At 43.0% G+C, this 24,568-nt stretch overlaps 2 protein-coding genes and 1 long non-coding RNA gene across 4 annotated transcripts in view; all 3 read left to right on the forward strand.

The window, feature by feature from the left end:
- LOC115542731 (eosinophil peroxidase) overlaps positions 1 to 24,568 on the forward strand; it is a 55,949-nt gene that overhangs the window by 13,218 nt on the left and 18,163 nt on the right. The window lies entirely within an intron of this gene.
- LOC115542756 (uncharacterized) lies at positions 3,206 to 3,909 on the forward strand. The gene is made up of 2 exons (XR_003976609.1): positions 3,206 to 3,534; positions 3,675 to 3,909. It is a non-coding gene; the product is annotated as an uncharacterized LOC115542756 (long non-coding RNA).
- LOC115542732 (eosinophil peroxidase) lies at positions 6,858 to 13,170 on the forward strand. Its single transcript, XM_030355130.1, has 16 exons — positions 6,858 to 6,939; positions 7,046 to 7,112; positions 7,419 to 7,500; positions 7,793 to 7,968; positions 8,475 to 8,607; positions 8,907 to 9,036; positions 9,130 to 9,336; positions 9,492 to 9,855; positions 10,123 to 10,283; positions 10,481 to 10,739; positions 10,824 to 10,994; positions 11,135 to 11,372; positions 11,609 to 11,829; positions 11,940 to 11,974; positions 12,148 to 12,219; positions 12,615 to 13,170. The coding sequence occupies exons 2-16, from the start codon at positions 7,046 to 7,048 to the stop codon at positions 12,630 to 12,632; spliced, it is 2,334 nt and encodes a 777-aa protein (XP_030210990.1). The 5' UTR covers positions 6,858 to 6,939; the 3' UTR covers positions 12,633 to 13,170.

A 24,568-nucleotide genomic window follows, 5' to 3' on the forward strand; every position in this document is an offset into this window, starting at 1 on the left:
AAACACTTTGGTGCCGACCGAAAGTCCTTCTCCATGGCCTCTCCGAACTTCTCCCACACCCGCTGCTTAGCCTCCGACACGGAAGCCGCTGCAGCCCTTCGAGCCTGTCGGTACCCTGCAACCGAGTCAGGAGTCCTCCAGGATATCATATCCCGGAAGGCCTCCTTCTTCAGTCGGACGGCCTCCCTGACCACCGATGTCCACCACGGTGTCCGAGGGTTACCGCCCCTTGAGGAGCCTAAGACCCTGAGGCCACAGCTAGCCACCGCAGCTTCAGCAATGGAGGCTTTGAACACCGCCCACTCCGGCTCAATGCCCCCAACCTCCACAGGAATGCCAGAAAAGCTCCGCCGGAGGTGTGAGTTGAAGATACCTAGGACGGGGGCCTCCTCCAGACGTTCCCAGTTCACCCGCACTACTCGTTTGGGCTTACCAGGTCTATCCGGAAATTTCCCCCATTCCCTGATCCAACTCACAACCAGATGGTGGTCGGTTGACAATTCCGCCCCTCTCTTTACCTGAGTGTCCAAAACATGCGGCCTCAGATCAGATGACACGATCACGAAATCGATCATCGATCTTCGGCCTAGGGTACTCTGGTACCAGGTACACTTATGAGCACCCTTATGTTCGAACATGGTGTTTGTTATGGATAATCCATGACTAGCACAGAAGTCCAATAACAAACGACCACTCGGGTTTAGATCAGGGAGGCCGTTCCTCTCCAGGTGTCTCCATCGTTGCCCACGTGGGCGTTGAAGTCTCCCAGCAGAACTACGGAGTCCCCTACTGGAGCCCCATACAGGACTCCATTCAGGGTCTCCAAGAAGGCCGAGTACTCTGAGCTGCTGTTTGGTGCATACGCACAAACAACAGTCAGAGTTTTCCCCCCTACAACCCTTAGGCGCAGGGAGGCGACCCTCTCGTCTACCGGGGTAAACTCCAACACCGCGGCGCTCAGCCGGGGATTTATGAGTATCCCCACACCCGCCCGGCGCCTCACGCCCTCGGCCACTCCGGAGAAGAATAGAGTCCAACCCTTATCCAGGAGTATGGTACCAGAGCTGAGACTGTGCGTGGAGGTAAGCCCCACCAGATCTAACTGATAGCGCTCCACCTCCCTCACAAGCTCCGGTTCCTTTCCCCACAGCGAGGTAACGTTCCACGTCCCTAGAGCCAGCTTCTGCCGCCCGGGTCTGGTCCGTCGAGACCCCTGACCTTCGCTGTCACCCATGTGGCTGCGCACCCGACCCCAACGGGTCTTCCCACAGGTGGTGGGCCCATGGGATGAAGAGAGGGGGGGTGCCACGTAGTTTGTTCGGGCTGTGCCCGACCGGGCTCCGTGGCAAACCCGGCCACCAGGCGCTCGCCATCGAGCCCTCCTTCTGGGCCTGGCTCCAGACGGGGGCCCCGGGCTTCCTCCGGGCCGGGTCACATCTCCTCTTTTTCCGTTATTCATTGGAGTTTTTTGAACCATTCTTAGTCTGGCCCCTCACCTGAGACCACTCTGCCATGAGAGACCCTACCAGGAGCACAAGGCTCCAGACAACACAGCTCTGAGGTTCACAGGGACACGCAAACCTCTCCACCACGATAAGGTGACGGTTCCAGGAGAGGCTACCGCAACACACTCATTACAAATTAAACACATCGGTTTGGCGTTTGGATTCGGCGGCAAAATGAATAAATACTTTTCAGTCCAGGCAGGGTTGAACCGACGGTTTTCAGTGTCCACTTAGCGTTTTTGAGTTGACAAAGCCATGTTAGATCAGATTAGACGACTCGCCTTCAATCACTTTCTTGACAGACCATGGACATATGAAACACAATGCGCGGAATTGAGGGTTGACTGATGCTAGGTTCCTGTTGCTAGGTTGCACTGAGTGTTGCAATAACAGTCTGTACTACTGTAGGAATTTCTGAAGGCAAGGCTCGATTTTTTTTTTTTTTAACTTTTCTATTTGCTTTTTGCGGGACCACGGGCTGGGCCACTCGGAAGGGGCTTCTGGGCCGGATGTGGCCCGCGGGCCGCCATATGAATAGGCCTGTCCTAGACCCTCGAGGAGTACAACTGGGGAAACGTAATCGTCTAAGACCTCGTCTTTACATAAACCCAGGTCCAAACTTTTTGTGGCACGTCGATTCATACGACAAACTTAAACCCTATGGCATATGTATTAATGGTGCTGTCGATGGATTTTCCCGTATGGTCATATGGCTACATGCTAACACCACAAGTAGCAATCCCCGTGTTATTTCTGACTACTTCCTCGATGAAGTGGAACCAGTTTTCTGAGAGATGCTACATTACCGGCTCAAGTAATCATAACCCAAAGGATTGAACATTGGTGGGGATTTTTAAGAAAACACCATGCACAATTCTGGATGAATATCTTTCAAGATTTGAAGGAGCAGGACCACTTCTCAGGGGACTTACTCGACAAAAATCGAATACAGTTCACATGTCTGGAAATAATTGAGGTAGCCTACTTTTCTTATTCACTGATTATTTATTTTATGGATATTTTCTTTTATTAACAAATGTCTCTAATGCTTTAAAATGCCTGTCTGTTTAGCTAAGTAGTTGTTCTGTGTGTCACTTATCATTGAAAAGCACTTTGAGCTGTATTTCTTGTAATGTTCTTTACAAAAAAAAATATGTTAGGCTATTATAGGCCTACATATCTAGGCTATAGCAATAGTAGCCTAACCTATAATACTTCACTGTGCTATAGGCTAACCTCATAATTATTCGATCTGACTTAGGCTACATAGAACAGAACTAATATCCCCAGTTGTAGGCCAACATTGCACTGGTTTTTGGATGCTGGGATAGGCGTACCTCTCCTCTAAATACTGTTCAAACACAATTCTAGTGTTATTATTTTTATTTTTTTCCTAAAATGCATTCTAGAGTGGCTTTGGCAGTCCTAATGGACAAATCTAGGAGTAGCTGTCTTCTAGTTAAAATATCCCTTTTTGTGTTTAAACTGACTTTCTTTCTGAGCTTTAGAGGATAGTAAGGGAAGAAATGTAGCAAAAAGACACCATCTTAATTTCTATAAATTCAAACCTTGTTCAAGCTTGTTCAGCTGAGCTTTTTAATAGAAGCACAGAATGACTGTTATATCCAGTCAACATGGGCTATTCGGGATGATGTGTGAGCTAAATGTTAATCATTCAAAAAAAAATTCCCCCAGAGGGAGCTGCAGGAAGTTGCGCATTTGTGGAACTGCCACAGAAATTGCCCCAGCAGGAATGCAGTTTGTCCAAGTGGACGACCACTAATGATGTACCGACTTCCCCACCTGTTTGGGACTACAGACCGCACCAGAGCAGTACTCCATCAGCAAATACAAGCTTGCAGAGAGGAATCCCTGCCAAGAGGCCCATATCCATGTGATGAGACTGTTTTTGACATTTGTTGCCTGGCAATGTCCGAAAATAATCGACCCATCCCCAGCCTACTAATTCAGAGGAGACAATCGAACATTACCTGTTTTTAAGAGCATACATCCACACCCACATTTAATAGTAAGTATAATGCTGCTGTAGAAAGAGTATTTATGTGAAGAGTTAGGATATCTGTAGAAAACCTATTTTTTGTTGCAATTTTTATCAAGTAAGTGATAAGTGATTTGAGTCATAATGCCATGTCCTTTGTTTTGTTTCAGGCTGTTCCCACAAAGACAGCTGACTTCAGATCTACCTGACTGCAGGACACTATAGCAGCATTGAACATGTTTACCTGTTATTTTCTGTCTTAAATGTGACTATTTGATCTCTGTATTGTTTCTTAGATTAATGATTTTGTAATCAGCATGTGTTCAGCTCGTAAAATGGGAGACCGAAATGTATTAAATCTATGCTCTATTTGTTATTATACATTAAAAACAATGTTGAAAGGCATGGGGCAAGTGTTTATAGCCTTGTATGTACAGCGCTTTGACTAATAATACAATTTATAGGTCAGCCAACAGCTGACCTAAAAATTACTACTCCTGATTTATAATTTGGTGTTCACATAAAAATATTTAGCAATTTCACTAAAGTGCAAATGATGTTTGATGACTAATGTCAGATCAGATTTTTTTTGCACTTTGTTTTAGACACAAAGATGGACTATTTAGAAATTGTTCAACTGTCTTTCAGCTAAAAAAAGTAAATCTGAAATTTGTGTTTTATTTACTGAATCTACTGGCTCCTAACACAAAAGACAATTTAAACCAGTTGAAGACAAGATCACATTTAATAAATGGCATTTCAATTAACCAACATACAGTCAGTACATTTTAAATAATTTAACAACTGACAGGGTTTGCCTTTGAACATTAATTATGTGACATACTGTCACAGCCAATATTAAAACAAAATCTAACGTGGGCTGAACAATAATGCATAGTATAAAGTTAAACACATAATGCACTGCTGTATTCAACTTTTAAGAGCTGCAATGTGAGGGGCCAGCCACATGCCCTTTAAACCACCACGACAACAACATTTCCACTTCTGGGTTCCACTGAACAATTAACGCGTCAATATTCGAGGGGCTTTGGCACACCAAATGATGGAACAAGCATCCCGTACTGGTTCAACTGCTCCTGCAGGAAGAGAGCCACTTGTAGCAGGTCCGACTGGGCTTTTCTCCTGAACAGTCCCAATGACTTCAGATGTCTGCACAATGTTGACATACTTATATCAATGCCCTCCTCACTTTTAAGGAACATCAATATTTCCCAATGCCTCAACCTGAGCAGGAAATAAAATACGATAGCGTCGGATAGCGTCATCTTTGCCGGCCAATGACTTCAGATGTCTGCGCAATGTTGACATACTTATATTAATGCCCTCCTCACTTTTTAAGGAACATCTATATTTCCCAGAGCCTTAACCCGAGCAGGAGATAAAATACGATAGCGTCGGATAGCGTCATCTTTACCGGCCTGCAGCTAGCCAGCAACGTTATTGATGAATGAGAGGCGTGATCCTTTTCTCGTAAACAAGATCCTTATGTCGTAAATACGATATCTTTTCTCGTAATTACGAGATCCTTATCTCGTAACTACGAGATATTATCTCGTACTTACGAGATCCTGAATGTGCTAAAGGCTACATTAGCTGTGAAACTTTTTTTTATTTGGTGAATGCTCAGTGCCACCGTACCTATCAATGTCAATCAATTCTATCAATTTTAATATATCTGAAAAACGTATTTTGGTCGGTACATATTTCAGGACAAATGTGCAGTATAGCCCAAGCAGCCCTTTGAAAGGAGCGGAGAAGGTGATTAGGAAAGCAATATCTTCAACTTTAACACAATATTATATGTATTGTCAAAAGATAAACTCAACAAATGGAGCACAGTTCTGTTATGGCCACACTGCCTAATATATGTCGTTGTTAATAAGGAAATATTTACGAAGACATTATCGTCATAACTACATTGGACACATTGAGATAATATGTTAATTTCATTATAATAAAACTTGCAGAGCTAGCCTACATATTTTCTCTTGATGCATCAACTAATCTTTTTATTAGGGGAAGGAAGTCATACGGTGGTTAGTGAGGTCCCCCCTTCACTGTAAAGCGTCTTTGAGTGTCTAGAAAAGCGCTATATAAATTCAATCCATTATTATTATTACACAACCAGCAAGGGTTAGCATGCAGGTAAGAGGTTTGTGGAGGAACAGTGTCACACATGAGCTCTTACAATGGTTAGTTATAACATTGTAGTTTTGGGCTTTTATTCTTTAACTTATATTGTTGCAGTTATACGTTAAGCACGGAATTTAGTCAATATTAAGATGTTTTTAATCAATGTGTAGGTAGTTTCATACAAAATGTAAAACCTTTTTACAAAGAAATTGTCATAAAGGTGCTAAAACTAAACTTGTGTCACACAGGAAGAATGCAAAAAGATCTTATCTTTTTATTAGTGGAAGGAAGTTATGCAACCAGTTAGCAGGACAGAGGCAGGTGGAGCAACAGGGCTACGGGTGAGGTCTTAAAATGGTTTAGTAGTTATAACAGTGTGGTAGACGGAGAAGAGTCGGAGATGTGAGTCGTCTCGATCATTTAGTAAAATACTGAAGGTGTGTCGATGTGTTTCACAGTTACCTAATAGAGTTACGCAAAATTGTGTTTATTATTCCTACACAGTTTGACTCAGTGAAGGGGAACTGTGGTTAGGATACACAATTGCAACATCCCTGTGAAGGTTGCAATTCAAACGTTGTGATTCTTGAGCGAGAGAAACAGCAGCCAATGTTTTAAGAACATTAAAGCAAACATTTTCGACATAACAAAAAAAATTCAATGTCTTGTCAAGCAGAAATGGTCCTCAATAAGAGTGTTGCATGGCTTATCCTGCTTCTCATTTTAAGTATTTAAAGACTTGAAATCAGTTGCCTTGACGATGATATAGAATGGTGGATTAGAAGGTTTCTGAGGCTATATATTATAACCCAACCTCATCTGATAACCATTTCAGAAAAAAATAATTCTTTGCTTATTGTAAGAAATACAATGTTTGTCGTAGGCCTACACACCCTGAGAGGACAGAAAGTTAACCTTTAAGCACATTTTTACATCCACAATCATTGTTTAATATTAGGTGTGGACAACTCCTCTTACGGGAAGGTTATTTTTTAAATCTGTAAAAAAAACCCGATATGCTACAAATATAAAGGTTATTTAGTTAGTATGACAGTAGTTAGATGCTACTTAAAGCTTTTGTTGCACATGAAAGATGATTGGCTGTAATTATAAATTTTGTTCAGCTAGAAGAAGGAAGTAGGAACTATAGGATTTACTGATATATTGACCACGTCAACCCTGGGGGTGAGGCCCAAGACTCACTATAAATAGGCTGACAGAGCGACAGTCTTCGCAACACCTTCACATTGTTTTCAATGTACTTTAGCTTCCCCTGCCGAGGTAAGAGGACCTCTTTCCTATGCGGGACCTAGCGGGTCGGTGTGCATTAGGCTTGCATCGGCTTAACATTGATGTCTGATGTTTGGTATGTTTTGTCCACTTTTAGATGAACCAGCTTGTCTGTTTTGTGATGCTGGGCATCTGTGTGATGCAGGCCCATTCAAACCCATCAAGTAAGCGTTTAAACGATTACCTTTCAAAAATGTGACCTTTTTAATAAGTTTTGGTCTATTTTATTAAACTGTTGTAGCTGATGGTTTGGATTGTCCTTAATTTATGTTTTTTTCTTACTAATACTTTTATCTGAAGGTCAAACTTATGGTTTATTTTCTTGATGATCTTGTATCTAAAGGTCTATCTTATGGTTTATTTTATTAATGCTCTTGTATCTGAAGGGCTCTTATGGTTCATTATATCAATGCTATTGTATCTGAGGGACTATTTTATGGTTCATTATATTATTTCTCTTGTATCTCAAGGTCTGGGTCGTCCCTATCTTATGGAGTGCTTTGAAGAGGCCAAAAAACTGGTGGATGATGCTTACAAGTACTCGCGAGATGAGTGAGTTTGTTGTTGTTGTTGAATCTTATTCGGTCTTAATGAGAATTTTATCAATCACCTTACTGAAAACGATACTGTAACAGGATCCTCCAATGTGTGCATTCAAGTCACTTTTCCATTTGTCTAATGATTCAACTATAAACACAACAAAAACGGTGATTGATAGAGAAAATACCTTCACGTAGCTGTTTCACTTTCCTAATTAACCTAATTAATTTGATGATAATCATCACGTTAGTACTATATGGGCCCCATCGTATCATAACCATGCCCCCCGCCCGTTCCCCTCCAGGAGTCTGAGCAGGGTTCGCAGAGAGGTCGTCTCTCCGGCGGACATCCTGCGCCTCATGAAGCAGCCGCGTGGAGCCTCCCGCTCGGCCGTGCGCTCGGCCGACTACATGGACCAGACCCTGCGCCTGCTGCACGACCGCGTCCACCGCGTGCACAAACGCTCGCTCAACGCCACAGGTCAGAGCGCACGCGCTACGTTGTTGTCGTTAGTGAGCATGCAGGAGTTTTATTGAGGGCAGGTAAAGTGGCGGAGAGGAGTCGGTGAGGTGTGGGTAACTCCGGGTGCGTTCATACATGATCTAAATGTGTACACTCATGCATGCGTGCACGCGCACATGCATATCGACAAACACAGGCTTGGTGCATGCACACACTCTCACTCTCCTGCTCACTCACTCGAACACATACACACGCAGACAGACACACTCAAAGAATCAATCACTTGAAAACACACACACACAGAAAGACACACACTCAATCAATAACTTCAAAACAATCACACAGAGACACACACAAACACACTTAATCACATGAAAACACAAACAGACACACACACACTCAATCAATCACTTGAAAAACACTCACTCACTTACTCAGTCACTCACTCATCTGAACATCTACGCACTAAGTCACTCGACCAAACTCGCACACCTTTTTCTGAACCTATGTCTGCTGTTCTCCAGATCTGCTCCCTCGTGAAGACCTGGAGGTTCTCTCCAAGATCTCTGGATGTGCAGCCATGGTCAGCGATCCGCCCTGCCGCACCACTCAGAACCTGGACAAGTACAGGACCGCCACCAGCGTGTGCAACAACCTGTAAGAGCGACAATTACACTGTTATATTCCTGTCAGCTTTTGGTGTAGATCATGTGTCTACAGTTTCCCGTTATATTTTTACTTTGAAACAATGCAATTAAAATATATACAAATGCAATTACCACCAACGATATGTGGACATAAGTGATAAAAAAGAGATTGTGAAAACTAGACGGTTGAAGTGTGTCAACTCATTACAGATCTTAAGACATCCCCCAACCACAAGTAACATGCGTGCACTTCAATGGAGGGAGAGAGGGAAGTTTCAAAGTAAAAGTGTTTCAACATGCTGTCAACAGGGCGAGTCCTCGCCTGGGGGCCTCCAACACCCCCTTCAAGCGGTTGCTTCCCGCTCAATACGACGACGGCGTCGCCTTGCCCAACGGCTGGGAGAGAAGCCGCCGCTTCAACAACTTCGTTCTCCCTCTGGTATGATGTTGTCGTCAGCCCATGCGGCAGTAAGATCCACGTGAGGCAAATACACACGTCTATCTACAACGAATTGTGTCCGTCCTCCATTAGGTCAGAGAGGTGTCCAATCGCATCCTGGCGACGCCAGACGAGGGCGTGGTCAACGACACTGAATTTTCCCACATGACGACCCTGTTCGGCCAGTGGAACGACCACGACCTCACCTTCACCCCCTTCTCCCCAAGCATCCGCTCCTTCAGCAACGGCCTCAACTGTGACGAGAGCTGCGAGCGCTCCGAGCCCTGCTTCCCAATTCAGGTATGGTACCCAGTCGGTACCATACCGACTGGTACCCAGTCGGTGACCTTTTATTGTGTAGTACGGTGAGCTTTTATTGTGTAGTACAATCTATATGTTTAGACAGTGACGCTGTGGTTTTCAATCACCGTCGTCATCTGAGCTCTTCTACACAGATCCCCCCCGGCGACCCCCGCTTGCCAACAGGCCCCGACAGCTGCATCCCGGTCTTCCGATCGGCGGCCGTTTGTGGAACCGGAAATTCGGCGTTCAATTTTGGCGGCGTGGCGAATAAGCGGGAGCAGATCAACACCCTGACGGCGTTCCTGGACCTGGGCCAGGTGTACGGCTCGGAGGAGCAGCTGGCGATGGACCTCCGCAACCTCACGACCGATGCGGGCCTCCTGCGCGTCAACGACAAGTTCAGGGACAACGGCCGGGAGCTGCTGCCGTTCAGCCCCCTGCTGCCCAAAATGTGCGCTACACGCCAGAGAGTCACAAACAACAGCAAGGCCGAGGAGGTGCCCTGTTTCCTTGCAGGTTGGCACAAATATGTATATCTTCATGCAACACACACAAACACACGTCTCTTTATATCGCTATACATCTGTCTTTACCTCCGTCTCTTATATTGAAATATATTTATATACAAATAAAAATAGTATTTCTATCTCTTTATATACACCTCTCACACCATCACTGTCTGTCCATCTTGTTTCTATCTCTATATCATAGCTAGCAAACCGTATATAGACTCCCGACTAGTGTTGTGTCAATCGATTGTGTACGGCATGTGTCGGTTTCCAGGTGACGTTCGTGTCGATGAGAACATTGCCCTGACGTCCCTCCACACCCTGTTCATGCGAGAACACAACCGTCTGGCGCGTGAACTCAAGAAGCTAAACCCGCAGTGGGACGGTGAAACCCTCTACCAAGAGGCTCGTAAAATCATGGGCGCGTACACTCAGGCAAGCCCCACCCCTGCACCTCTTTATTCATATCCTCTTCTCTCACTCAACCCGATACATCCTCTATTGACCGTACCCCATCTTCTCCTCCTACTCCTCCTCCTCTTCGTACTCAGCATAGGTTGCAACTCCTCCACCTCTCTTTTCCCTCATCCTCATCCTCCTCCTCAATACGTGTACTTCCTCCTCCTCCTCAGGTGTTTGTTTTCAGGGACTACCTGCCCCACATCGTGGGTGACGTGGCCATGTCCAGACTGCTGGGCCGCTACCCAGGCTACGACCCCAACGTGGACCCCAGCATCGCCAATGTGTTCGCCACCGCCGCCTACCGCTTTGCCCACCTCGCCATCCAGCCCTTCCTAGCTCGCCTCGACCAAAACTACCGGGAGAACGCCCGCATCCCCAACGTGCCGCTCTTCAAGGCCTTCTTCACCCCCTGGAGGATCGTATTTGAAGGTGAGCGGAGGGGACACAAAGTGCTTGCAAGAAACATGAATTTAGAACGTGGTCGTTTTCTTCATTGTTGTTGGTTTGTTCTAGGCGGAATCGACCCCCTGATCCGAGGTCTTGCGGGCCGTCCTGCAAAACTGAACGCTAAGAAACCCGTGCTGGTGAACGCGTTGCGGGAGAGGCTCTTCCAGTTTGTCATGCACCTGGCTCTGGACCTTGGGTCGCTCAACATGCAGAGGGGCCGGGACCACGCCATCCCTGGTACCCATCCCCTAAAAGCCTCTCCTCCTCTCGTCTGCTTCCTCTTTGCTCGCCTGATTCAACTTACCATTATTCAATTTATGACGCTACAAAGGCTATGCGATCTGATGGAAATCCACCTCTTTTACTCAACACGCTAGGCTACAACGCGTGGCGTAAGTTCTGTGGGCTGTCCCAGCCCGGCAACCAGGCAGAGCTGGCTCGGGTCCTTAACAACGCGGGCCTGGCGACAAGGCTCCTGCAGCTGTATGGAACACCAAGCAACATCGACGTGTGGCTGGGAGGCGTGGCAGAACCCTTGGTCCAGGGTGGCCGTGTGGGCCCTCTGTTCGCCTGCCTCATCGCCAACCAGTTCAAGAACATCCGCCAGGGAGACAGGTACGCATGCTGACATGTACTGACTGGATTGACGTTAGGGTGCAAAACCGACCCGGTTTGATCTAGATAAACTTTGGAGTATGATTGAATATGCAAGTTTGAGTTGAATTAAGAGGCAGGTGATTGAGGAGCAGGTACCGGGGTAGGGGTCTGTATGTGGAAATCATGGAGACCCACTTCAATACCCAGGCACGATCCATCTCATAACAACATTGAGTTCTGTTTGCCGTGAACAGGTTGTGGTACGAGAATCAGGGTGTGTTCAGCCCCAGCCAGAGGAATGTGCTGCGCACTGCCTCCCTGGCCAGGATCATCTGCGACAACACAGGCATCTCCAGTGTCCCCCGGGACCCCTTCAGCCTCCTCAGCGGTAGTAACCGTCTGGTCAGATGCTCCGATGTCACAAGCATGACCCTCTTGCCCTGGAGGGAGAGGCCCAACGATGAGCCAGCATCAGGTGATGAAGAGGGATGTGGTCAAAGGCCCGCTTTCACTTCAGAAAAAACATTCGCGCGCACATTTCATTGAATCCTCTAATGTTTTTAAAAGCCTTGTTTGTTTTTGCAGGCACAAATGGAATTCTTGCAGCCATTGAAGCTGAGGTAATAATTATTAATATTTCCATATCGAGTTTTGGACAATATGCTTATTGATATGTTCAATTCCCATACATGCCCACAGATCCTTCCCCCCTTTCTTCTTAATAAACTGATGTGTAAATACTGAGGGAAGAAATATGACTCATACAAATTGTTATTATCTTGTTTGTATGCAGAGGACCAGGCTGTCTCAGGCCGAGCAGGACATCCTTGGCAGGATGGAGCCGAAGATGGAAGAGGACAATGAGGTGGTTATGTCTCACATCTCTGTAGGACAATAATGAGCTAGTTCAGGAATAAGGACGTGTGATCTTGTGAACAATTATCTGTGTTCCTATTGGTAATTGGAATGATTAGCTCCTGCATGCATTAGCTGTGAAATGAGGCATGGCGAATTATATTATAGAAATGTTAGACAGGTCATTAAGATCTGTGACCTAATCTCCCTTTTGCACAGATTCACTCATGACTTTAAAAAGGATCAGCTGCTGTTTTATGTTATGTTATTTTAATTTAAATTGTTTTATATCCTAGCTTTAAATCAGAAATGTGCAGAAATTGCAGATAGAGCCAGTACATGAACATCTGACACGTGATCAAGCAGTTCCTCTATACCTTCTGCTTGTTTTTTCCTCCTTTGAAGGTGACCCGGGTGGCATAAGAGGTGAACCTGGCCATTGAAAGAAAGAATTCTAATCAATGCAACCCGTTTACTGTCTTTACCTTCTTGACTTAATGGTGAATTCTTGTCATTCACCATTCAACAAACCAATTATTCTCTCAAAGCCTTCTTTAAAATGTAAAAGACTGTTGCCTGATTTTCTAAAAAATCACGCCATTATTTAGGACCACTGTTACACTATGAAATAAAGTACACTGAAATGTTTAACCACAACTCTGACAATTGAATTAAAGTATTTACATAGTTCTTTATAAGGTCTGGTACGATTTCTACCATGGACATTTTAGGCCTTGTTTTTGTTTTTATTTTATGGACTAAATGTGTTCTGTCTGTTTTAATCCAATCTATTATAACGCATCTTAAAACATTTTTAGCCCGCCTCATATGAAACGCAATAACTGCTTTGAATAAATTCTTCCTCTGTGGTTGAATTTGTCAATCAAGATGAATTGTTTAGTAATGACTTTCAAATCCTTAAAAAAAAAAGGGAAAAATAAATAGTCACTGTTTGATGATTGCATGGGTAATCCAGGCCTCGACATTAATGGTCGCCCGCTTGCCCGGGGCAGGTGAATTCTGTGATTGGGCAACTTTAATGTGACATGTAGTAGCCCGTTTGGGAAAGTGATATATATATTTTTAAATACACTAAATAGACCTCCATAAGAAACGTCCTCCTATATCGCGGGAGCAGAACTTTCTGCAGCGCTTTGCCTCGGTATTGGGTAAAACAGGAGAATAAGAATCATAACAATAATTTGTGTTCAGTCACTTCCGTATTGCCAACCACTACATATGAAATAGAAGAAAAAGAAGAGTGACTATCGTTATGTTCCTTCAGCCTCCGAGAACTGGCCAAGTGCCAGGTAAATGTAACGGATATAAATAAATAAAGACACCTGAAAAAGTAGACGCCACCAGGATATGAAACAAAAAGGCAATCTGTTATCTGTTTTAGAAACCGTCGTCAAATTACACCCCACAGACTTCAATACATTTTGTAATTTCTTGTTACTCACTACAGGTCATTATCTAAGGGATAATGTATAGAACGCCGGCTTTTATCGGGAAAATAAGCCCCGACAGGGCGAACAGGACAGCGGAGGTGTCTTGCTTCCCCCTGAAAGGGCTTATTTTCGATAATGACCGGCGACGTTCTATACATTATTCTGCTTATTACACGGCTACTTGCGAAAACGAAAAAATGACTTCACGTGGTGGGTCTTTTTACAATTTATTTGTTATCAGCATTTGTACTGTTGATCAGCAGAGAAATAGTCCGCCGAAGACGTTGACGTCGCATAGCAACTGAAGACGCTGGGGTTGACAAGTTACCGGACTACTTGCGGAGTGATACCAAAGACGTCACGAGAGGCAAAAAATCCTTTGTCTTCCTTGACACTAGTCGATTATACTTAGCAACGTGAATTATCAAATATAATTCACTGTCAGAAGTTGTGAAGGGCCCATGCAAGTGAATGGAGCGTTCCACGTTTGACCCGTGTAATGAATAAATAATTAATAATTAAAATTAATAATGGTCAAATGCAAAGTTATGTTTGTTGTTAATATTGTTTTACTTTGATGTAACGGAAATATTATGGGAGTGTCGTGTGATAATGCACGTTTGTCTTCAGTGTTTATGCTTTAGCTTCTCTCTCACAGGAACTTATTTTTACCTCTGGAAACCATCAACTTTTTTTTCTTTTCTTGCAAGTGTTAACTAATCTAGACATTCGAAGTATTTGTATATGAGAAGGCAATTACATGTCCGAAATAGTTGGAAAGTGGTGCGTATAATGTCCGATTGAGCCCGTGTGTGTGACTAGAGCCATCCATTGGGTCAGCACAACTCAGAAAACGAATTCAGGCGGCTGAGGAGGGGCGTCCACACGGGCGAAAACGATACGTTTTCGATTTGATGCGGTTCAGGAATATCTCCGTAAAGACGGATTCATTTCGAAACCGCATCGAGCTGTAGAAACCGAATTTTCGGCCACCAAAAATTTTCGACCGAAAATGGCCCACAAGTGCATTTTCGGTTTTCGGACGAAACAAAACGGCCGAAACAGAAATTTGTGATGACGCAAACAAAAAGCGCGGCCAGCACACGCTTGTCTGGAAGCCCCAATATGTCTGTGGTGTGGACGTTTTTCAATGTTTCTGAGAAAGACCCACGTATAGCGATTTGCAAAAATTGCAATGCCTTGATTTTAACGAAGTTAGTACACAGTCATAGCCATAAATGCAATGGTACTAGGGTTGTATTATCGAGTATAAACTGTATAAACTTTGAAACTAGGTCAACCGCCATCTTCTCCGTCAACTCTCCTCTCACACTCGGTTACAGCGTCTGGCAGCGCGCCAATTATCGGTATAACGTTCTATATATAATAGTATAACATCATTTTATATATAATATCCTGGCCAAAAGCTCTGTGCGCCTCCGGATGGCCGTAGCGCGGGGAGCTCTCGTAGGGATTGGGCTTCGCAGGGTTTGTTTACCGGCGTTGCTATGGTTACCGGTCTTGCGTGTTCCAACGCTTTATTAGGTAGCCTATCTATTAGGTTTGTATATATTCATTTTTTTAATGAAAAAACACATAAAAAATAAACCAGTGCAAAGACAAACTGCCAAACTTTTAACCTTTTTGACCTAAAACCGTATACCGCGGCAACCCTAAATGGTACTAATAATTGTCATAATCATTTCTTTCGATGTTTCGGTTTTCGGCCTTGGTTTCCTCGTTTTCGGTTTTGGCCAAGATTTTAATTTCGGTGCATCCCTACTTTTTAATATTCAGTAAATAATTGTATTTACCAAGGGGCTGTATTTAAAGCTACAAAAATAGTAATAAAAAAATGTAAACCGATGCAACTCTAACGACACCCAGCTGGTGGGGGGAGATGTCGTCATCGTTTGCATTTCATGCGTCCACACGAATCCAAACACGAAACTGCATAGGTCCGGATTTATTGGGATCCACCCTGGGAGGAGGTTTCAGAAAAGTGCGTTTTTGAGCAGCGGATCCGCCGGATCCGTCTGGATGGTCGGCCCAAATGCACAAGACTCACACCTTGTTCACACTACATGCGTCCGTCGACTGACTCATTGGCTTTGCATGGGGCGCTCGCGAAATGCATTGTGGCTCCGTCCGTTCTGTTTGCTAGTCAAAAAGTTAAAAAATGTTCAACTTTCAGGCAGCGACGGATCCGTCGTTCAATCAGACTGCGTTATGCAAATATACGCAAGGACACTGTCCAATGAAATCGCCTTTGTTGTACAACCCGGAAGAACATATGGATACATCAAAAAGCCCCCAGCCGTCGACAGACGCATGTAGTGTGAACAAGGCGTTATGCGGTTTCATCCAAAAATCATCTCCATGTGGACGGGGCCTAAGGGCTCATTCACATTACCTCCGTCCGTCTACGCATCTCATTGACTTTGCATGGGGCACTCGCGAAATGAATTGTGGGTCCGTCTGTCCAATGGGCTCCGTGGCCTGCGTCACAAAGTTGAGAAATGTTAAACTTTTCAGGCAGCACCGGATCCGTCGGCAAGTCAGACCGTGGTTATGCAAATACACTCCACGCATCTACTGGATCCATTTCGCAATAACAAGCAGGAAAAATCTGGCCGTTATATTTTTTTAAAGAAATGTGGAATGATAGGATTGTTTATATTCACCTGCCTGCGTCCATCGATGGACGCGTGTCTGACGTGTAGAGGACCAGTCTTTGTAGACGCAGCCTGCAGCCAGTCTGATTGGCCGACGGATCCGTCTCTGCCTGAAAAGTTGAACATTTCTCAACTTTTTGACACAGGCCACAGAGCCAACAGAACGCACGGACCCACAATGCATTTAAAGAGCGTCCCATGCAAAGTCAAAGAGATCCGTCGACGGACGGAGGTAGTTTGACCGAGGCGTCAGTGGACATATTTTCCTGCGGTCGGGGCTGCGCTCCCCCACTGCCCTCACACACATGGGGCTGGCTGTATAGCAGAGCACAAAGTGGTACTGCGTGGACACAGTTTAAAGAAGTGACAACTGAAATGCTCCCGACTGTAAGTGGCATATACAACCTAAATTAAGAAAAAAGAATAAGAACCTAATTTGACAAGGTTGGCGCTGGTTCGCCTGCCGCATTTCTCTGCCATTGCCGATATGTGTAGAGTCAGCGTTGGTTCACTGCAAACGGAATGTAAACATTCAGTTTAAAGCCATTTCAGACATGCATTCCTTTATTATATCCGACACACTCAAAACAGTGAATCTGTTTGGATAAGTAATAGAGGGTGTTATTAATAGTACAGTATGTGATAAATTAAATACATTATGGACAAAGAGTTCTGATTGAAGAGGAATATGTCATATTCCATTGTTTCCTATGTCAGTTTATAATAATAATAAATAATAATACATTTAATTTAGAGGCGCCTTTCAAGACACCCAAGGTCACCTTACAGAGCATATAGTCATCATATGGCAGCATAGTACAATGTGACCAGTACGTTTTTAGGTCTAATTAAGGATATAGTTTGTAGTGATTATTATGTCCCAACACAAAAAAACTAAATGTGAAATCTCAGCTTCTCCTCTGTGTTTTGTGGCAACCCCCCTCGCCGTCGGCTGGGATTTCTCAATGAAACGCTTTAACATGCGGTGAAACGATTTATTTCGTGCAGCTCAGGAAAAACTGAAAAAAAGGAATATAAGGCCCAATCCCATTTCTATCCCTTCCCCTTACCCCTTCAAAACAAGGGGAAGGGGTAAGGGGTAGAAATGGGATTGGGCCTAAATCCGGTTCTTCCACAATGGGGAATAAGGGGGCGGTGGCCTCCTGGTCAGGCACGTCCTCGGCGGTCGGCGGGGTAACAGCTCCCGACGCCTCCAGTTCACTCCGGGAGGGAAACGCTACGTGTTTACACTCACAGCCGGCGTTCGTTCGCTACAATGTCTTTCTCTCGACCCGTGCACCTCTTCCCTAGTGCCCAGCCTCCTCTCCTGTCCCCGTCCCCCCGGTGTCCCGAATGCCCGTGAATGCCTGCTTGATGAGCGATCCAGCGCAGCTGCGCTGAGCGGTAGGTATCTTCCGTTGACTACCTGCCCGCGGAGCGGGTGCTGTTCAGGGTGCTGACGCAGCTTGTCCATCGCCGACGGCGTGGGGTTGCCACAGTTTACAGGTTTGACGTTTACATTTTTTTCAAACCGAATTTAAAATACAAACAACCCCAAAATCAAAGCTAATACAAGATGTTACCTACACAATTTTAATGTACGTTTTATTTAACTAGGCAGTAAACTAGACTAGTTACTAGACTAGATAGGGAAATAAAATGGGAAGGAATTTCATGCAGCTTCAAATTTTAAAGTTGAAGAAAAGAATATACTATAGTTTGTGTAGCACAGTTAGAACCTGTTCACCTTCTTTAAATACTATGTGAACTAGTACAATGAAATTAATAATTCTTTCTTTAAAGGCGGTGCTTTCCTGCTTGAGAAATATTGGCAACAAACATAATTGTTTCTATAAATTAACTGCAAATCGACCATACTTTCCATCCTTTTTTTCTTTCCTAGTCTTCTTCTTCTTACTTTGAGCCATTTGTGAAGAAGTCATCAGCCCTCCTCACAAACTGAACCGACCACAATTAAATGTCTCCTATGCAATCGCAACGTTCCAATTTTAAAAACTATTATCAACATATTTCACTGCATCTGAAAAACAGTGAAACTGTTGGTTGTGTGTTTCAGGTTTGTTCATACAAAACAAATATTTATGGTTTGTTTAGAACCCATAGAAGCAGAAATCATTAACTAAATTAATCATTAAGCATTAACTGAAGGATTGTTCAGTTAACGATTTAAAACCTGGAATACTTGAGACAGGCGTCAAGCTCAGTTAATTCTGCTGAAAGTCACATTTCAGATTGATATTGTTAGTATTGAGCTCTCAGAGACTTTAAGCACAGAAAAAGCAAGAGTTTAACTATTTAATTAGCACTGCTTCCGTCCCTCTTAGCCATCAAACCATAGCTCAGCATTTACAGAATATTAACTGTCAAGTAGATGAAACCGTTCTGCAAGAGCTATCATCTACTCTTTGCAAGTTAAATCCCTTTCCAGCTTTGTTTGGTGGTGAAGGCCCACTTTCCACTGCTTGGAAGCGGAAGACGTACTACAAATCTTTTTTTTTTTCAAAACATATTTATTGGATTTTTGTTTTCTTTACAGCACAGACAAGCACAACAACAAAAACAAAACAGACAGTATGCACAAACAAGCGCACACAAAGAGAGCAATCGCTTAAAGTGCATCCAACCCCCACCCCTCCTCCCCACAAAAGGATCACAAAAGTTCTGTTAAATTTAACATAAAACCAAGATGAAAATATTATATAATTATTAGTGCTGTCAAGCGATTAAAATATTTAATGTCATAGTTAACTCACGATTAATCGCAAATCTTTTTTCTATGCTAAATATCCCTTGATTTCTTTGTGCCATTAATTGTTCTAATTGTAATACTCTTATCAACTTGGAGAAGTGCATCGGCTTGCCTTGTTCAAATGTTTTTTTATTGATAACAACATTGGCATATACTGATCAAAACAGGACGATACAAAAAAAGCCTATAGTGCAATTAAACGATGAACATACAAACATACTGCCTTGAACATAGCAGTCAGGCTACTGCTTTTTGTTTTGAGCCAAATAAAAAAAAAAATATATAATTTGCGTTAATCGCGCGATAAAAAAATTACCGCCGTTAAAATGGTTTGCACCAACGCCGTTAATAAAGCGTTTAACTGACAGCACTAATAATTATGTGATTGTATGACGAATTCTGCATACATATAAACATGATGCACCAGAATACTAAAACAATATATGTGCACTTGAGCATGCCTTCACACAATAATGAATAAACATAAATTCTGAGTGGATAAATCATATATAAATAAAAAAAGAAAAAAAGGAGGACACAGCCACAATAACAATCAAATCAGTTCAGATCATCACTCCCTCCATCACTTTGTATACCTTCATTTTCCAGGACATTATGGAAGACTTTCCAAATACTCCAAAACCTATCAATCCTGTTTTTCGTGAAATAACTTATCTTTTCCAGTGCCAGATAGGAAGTCACTCAGTTTAACCATTCAGAAACGCCACAGACAGTTGGTTTTTTCCATGACCTAGCAATGCACCTTTTAGCCTCCAAAAGGCACATACCAATTAAAGATTTTTTTATCATTACCTATCACTAAATTATCAGGGTAAATATTTAGGATACAGGATCAGCAGGCATCTTCCTGCCAATTATACGACCAATAATGTTCAGTACTTCTCTCCAAAAGCGTGCAACCTGTTGACAGCTCCACCTGCAATGGAACAGTGACCCCTTCTGCTGGCTACATTTAATGCACGTGTTGGGAATATTGGGGCTAAATTGGTGCAGCTTGATAGGAGTAATGTACTATCTACTGAGCCATTTATATGCAACAGTATAGAATGTGTGTTAACAGATTGGGTTTTTACCAGAGCAGGCTTCTGACCATTCTTCATCTGATACATTTTCATCTGAATCCATATTCCAGGCCCGTAAAATATTATTTGAAGACTCATTAGATCCGCTAACAAACAAATTGTAAATCACAGACACCTGTCCCCTATTTCTTAAATATTTTAAAGTGATGTCTTCTAAAATGGACAAGGGGGGGAGCGCCAGGCTATTACACTGCTTAAATAGAACAACAATTCTGATTTGGAGATATTTAAAGAAATGTTTTGTCGGAATGCCATATTTGGATTAAAGATATTCAAATTACATAAATTAATTTCCATTGTACAAATCAGATATTTCAGCTAGACCTTTGGGGGACTGCCCTACCTGAGTGAAAGTCATCATTACCAAAAGTGGGCAAGAATTGGGAAAGCCTTTTTGCCATACCCCAGTAAGCAATGGCATTATGCCAAATCCTAACCCTTCTCAAAAAAGGATTTTTGGTATTTTTAAGAAGCTTTTTTTTTATCTGTCGAATACATGTATAAATGCAATGGCACTGTGATATTCTAGGATTCAATTTCAACCCATGCTGGGGGTTGGTCATTCAAAAAATGTAACATACCAGCCCGAATTTGCGCTGCCCAAAATTACCAAAGGAAATTCGGAAATTGCAGTCCACCTCTCTCATATGGCAAATACAACAAGGAAAGTCTGAGTCTAGGCCGACTGTTATTCCAAATGAAGTTTGTGAAAGTTTTGTTAAGCAATTTAAAGAAGGAAGGAGCTGGAGAGAGTGGAATTGACTGGAAGAGGTATAAAAGTTTACTTAAAATCGAAATTTTTAGGACATTAATGCGTCCGATTAAGGATAAAGGTAATTTTGTCCATCTATTTATCAATTGTGTGACATGATCCACAAGGGGGTCATAATTAGCTGAAATAATTTTGTCAATAGAAGTAGTAATATTGACACCTAAATAAGTAAATCCATGTTTTGACACAGTAAATGGTGTGGGGGTAGTGATCGGGGGACTATTTCTCTCATTTTCTGTCAAAAACATTATCACTGATTTACTATGGTAAATTTTAATGCCTGAAAAGGTACCAAATGTTCTCATCAAATTCAGCAGGCTAGGTAGTGTTTTCTCCAATCTGGAACAAAATAAAATTCCGTTATCCACGTATAACGAGATACGATGTTCTATGTCTCAGACTTTAATTCCTGTAATGTCAGCATGCTTGCGAATTGCCATGGCAAGTGGCTCAATAGCCAGGACGAAGAGTAACGGAGAGAGGGGGCAGCCCTGTCTCATTCCTCGGTTAAGCCTAAATGGCGTTGACACAAGTCCATTAGTTAAATTTTCAGCTTGTGGGTTGGAATACAAAAGCTGAACCCATCAGAGAAAATGTACACCCACACCAAATCTTTGCAGGACATCAAATAGGTATTGCCAATCTATCCTGTCGAAGGCCTTCTCTGCGTCCAATGACAGGATAGAGTGGTCAGGTAGGCCAGACATTTCAAATAATATATTAAGCAACCATCTTGTATTGTGGAAACCCTGTCTACCCTGTACAAATCCACTCTGGTCCAAATCGACCATTTGAGGTAAGGTTCCAGCCTCCTTGCCAGCACTTTGCATAGAATCTTAAGGTCATTATTAAGAAATGAGATCCGTCTATAAGACCCACACTGGGATGGCATCTTTTTCTTTTCAGGCTTCAGTAACAACGAAAGGGATCCCTCATCAAAATGATTCCTTGTACATATCAAGTAGGGGCGGTATTCATTTGGATTTAAATATTTTATATATTTCAATTGGAATTGCATCTGGCCCTGGTGTTTTACCACCCCCCAAGCCGGATATGGCCTCAGATATTTCCCCAGTCTCAAGGTTGCGGTCTAATGGGCCTACAAATTCTTTATCTTCTAGGTCAAAATGTAGTGTATCCGAAAGGTATTTTTGCACACTTTGGGCCAAACCTAAGTATTCAGAGCCATATATGTTTTGGTAGAAACAAGTGCCATTTATCTCTTTTGGGTCTGAAGTTGTACCTCCTTTATCTGTCAAGAATGAGTTTATTGCCCTCTCGGCTTGCATCTGCTTTATGCGCCAGGCAAAAAGCAGATGCAAGCTCTCCCTGTTCATAATACGATTGTTTTAATCTCATCAAGCTTTTTGTCGCCTTATTTGTAGACAAAACAATATACTTTACTTTCAGTTTGTTAAGTTCCATAATAAGTAGAAGGTCGGGATTTTCAAAAATTTGTTGGTGAAAAAAAGTTGGTGAAATTTATCATTTGGCCTCTCAGAAAGGCTTTAAATGCTTCTCACCTCACAGATGCAGTTGTCTAGTTAGTGTTGCTTTCAAAATATAAATCCATTTGTCTTCCAATATACTCGGGTAAAGCTTATAAAGCTTGGGTCCCTAAGCCAGATTGATTGTAAGTGCCACCTATAGGGGGGCGGTACCACATTCAAAAATGTAATAAGTAGCGAGGTTGGAGCGTGATTAGGACGCTTTCATACCAGCATTTTGAAATTTTTGGAATCAATTTTGCTGACACCAGATAATAATCAATTTTAGAATTGAGTGCCAGAGTAACAAGAAAATGTTCTATGGTTAGAATATTTATTTCTCCATACATCTACCAGATTAAAATCTTTCATCTTTTATTACACCTCTTGAGTTCGAGCTAAAAGAGGCTGAAAACACCTGACCAGGCCATCTTCTCCTCACATCCTCTGAAGTCAAGTGAGTCTCCTGTAGGAAAATGATTTTGGCTTTAAGCTGCCAGAGCCTGTTCATAACTTGATTAAGCTTGACAATCTTATTTAGTCCCCTCACATTCCAGGATGTGAACTGAAGATCAGAGGCCATAGCTGAGAATGTTCACCACATTAATGCCCTGACAGATATATGCAAAGTGGCTGCAAACATTAAAAAAAGAAATAAAAAAATGCACAAGAGAAAACAAAAGGTAAAAACAAATCCCCACACAATATCAAAGAGAAAATATAAACACAACAGAATACTTCCCCAACTGAAATACACCCACCCATCCCAAAGAACACACATCCAAAGGAGCTCTAAACTGAGCTCAATCATGGAACTGCGCTGGTCCACCTGAGCAAGCGTCATAGGAGGAACAACATGCCCGGCAAATAGCATGGAACCCCCCCGTTAGCCGCCGTACTGCAATTTTGCAGGCAGTTACAGCCAAGCAGTCAAAGTTTAACCTGAACCATAATTACGTAACGCCAAATGAGAAAAAGAAAAGCAAAATAATAATAATGTTTAATACTGTAAGTTCTAATCAGCAGAGCTAGTCATGTGGCCAACGTGATAATGAACTATTAAATCTTAAAATATGCCTGTCAAAACGATAGCAAAGGGCGTGCTTTAGTGATAATATGCCTCTTTTACCCACATTCTCCATGTTGCTGGCTCCCCATTTCCTTCACAAAATCCTCTGCCGTCCGCACCGCGTAAAAAGTGTGGCGTTTCCCCTTGTAGGTGATCAATAGTGTAGCCGGGTGAGCGACTCTGTATCGCAGGGTCGGGATGGAGAGGGCAGCCAAGTCTTTCTTCACTGGGTCGAAGGCTTTCTTACGTTTGAGAAGGTCAGTGGAGACGTCGTGAAAAAACATTATTCTCTGGTTGTCCAGCAGTATGGGTCCCTTCAGCCTCGCCGCTCTCATGATTTGTGTCTTGTCCACATAGTTCAGTAGTTTCATTATCACCACCCTGGGCCGTGCCGATTGCTGCGGTCCAGCTCTGTTAGCCATGCTAGCCTCGTTAGCTGTACCGAGCCTGTGGGCTCGCTCGATTAGCAGGGGTCCAGGAAAAGTATCAGCACCAAGTAGTGTTGCTTTTGTCAACGAAAATTATGACTAAATATCGTCGACAACGAACCTTTACCACGTGAGGAAAACAAGAAGAGACGCAATGTAAATGCTGGACATGTGACAATAACTATAATTAAATACATAATGAAATATTGTTGACGAATAAAAAACAGTCTAAATGTGTTTTGCATAATAAAACTGCTAAAATGTCCCTTCATTTTCGTTGACCAAAACTAGTCGAGATTTTTTTATTTATTTATTTTTATTTCTGGGGCTGTATAAGGTTACGTTACTTCCTGAATCCCCACTCGTCACGGCATTATTACGATTCAGAAGACGCAGCTGTAGTGGTAGCGTTAATGAAAACTAAAGGCCCTGTCCACACTAATCCGGGTAAATATAAAAACGTACATTCGCAATGAACACGATCTCCGGCCACACTATCGTTTTCATATAGTTTGCGGAATGTTTTGCATCCACGCTCCACGCTGAAATGATTTTGATAAACAGTTGTTGTCATGGTTACGCAACTCCCGCCATGCCTCTCTGT

The sequence above is a fragment of the Gadus morhua genome, chromosome 4, assembly GCF_902167405.1.
Source record: "Gadus morhua chromosome 4, gadMor3.0, whole genome shotgun sequence".
NCBI lineage: Eukaryota > Metazoa > Chordata > Actinopteri > Gadiformes > Gadidae > Gadus > Gadus morhua.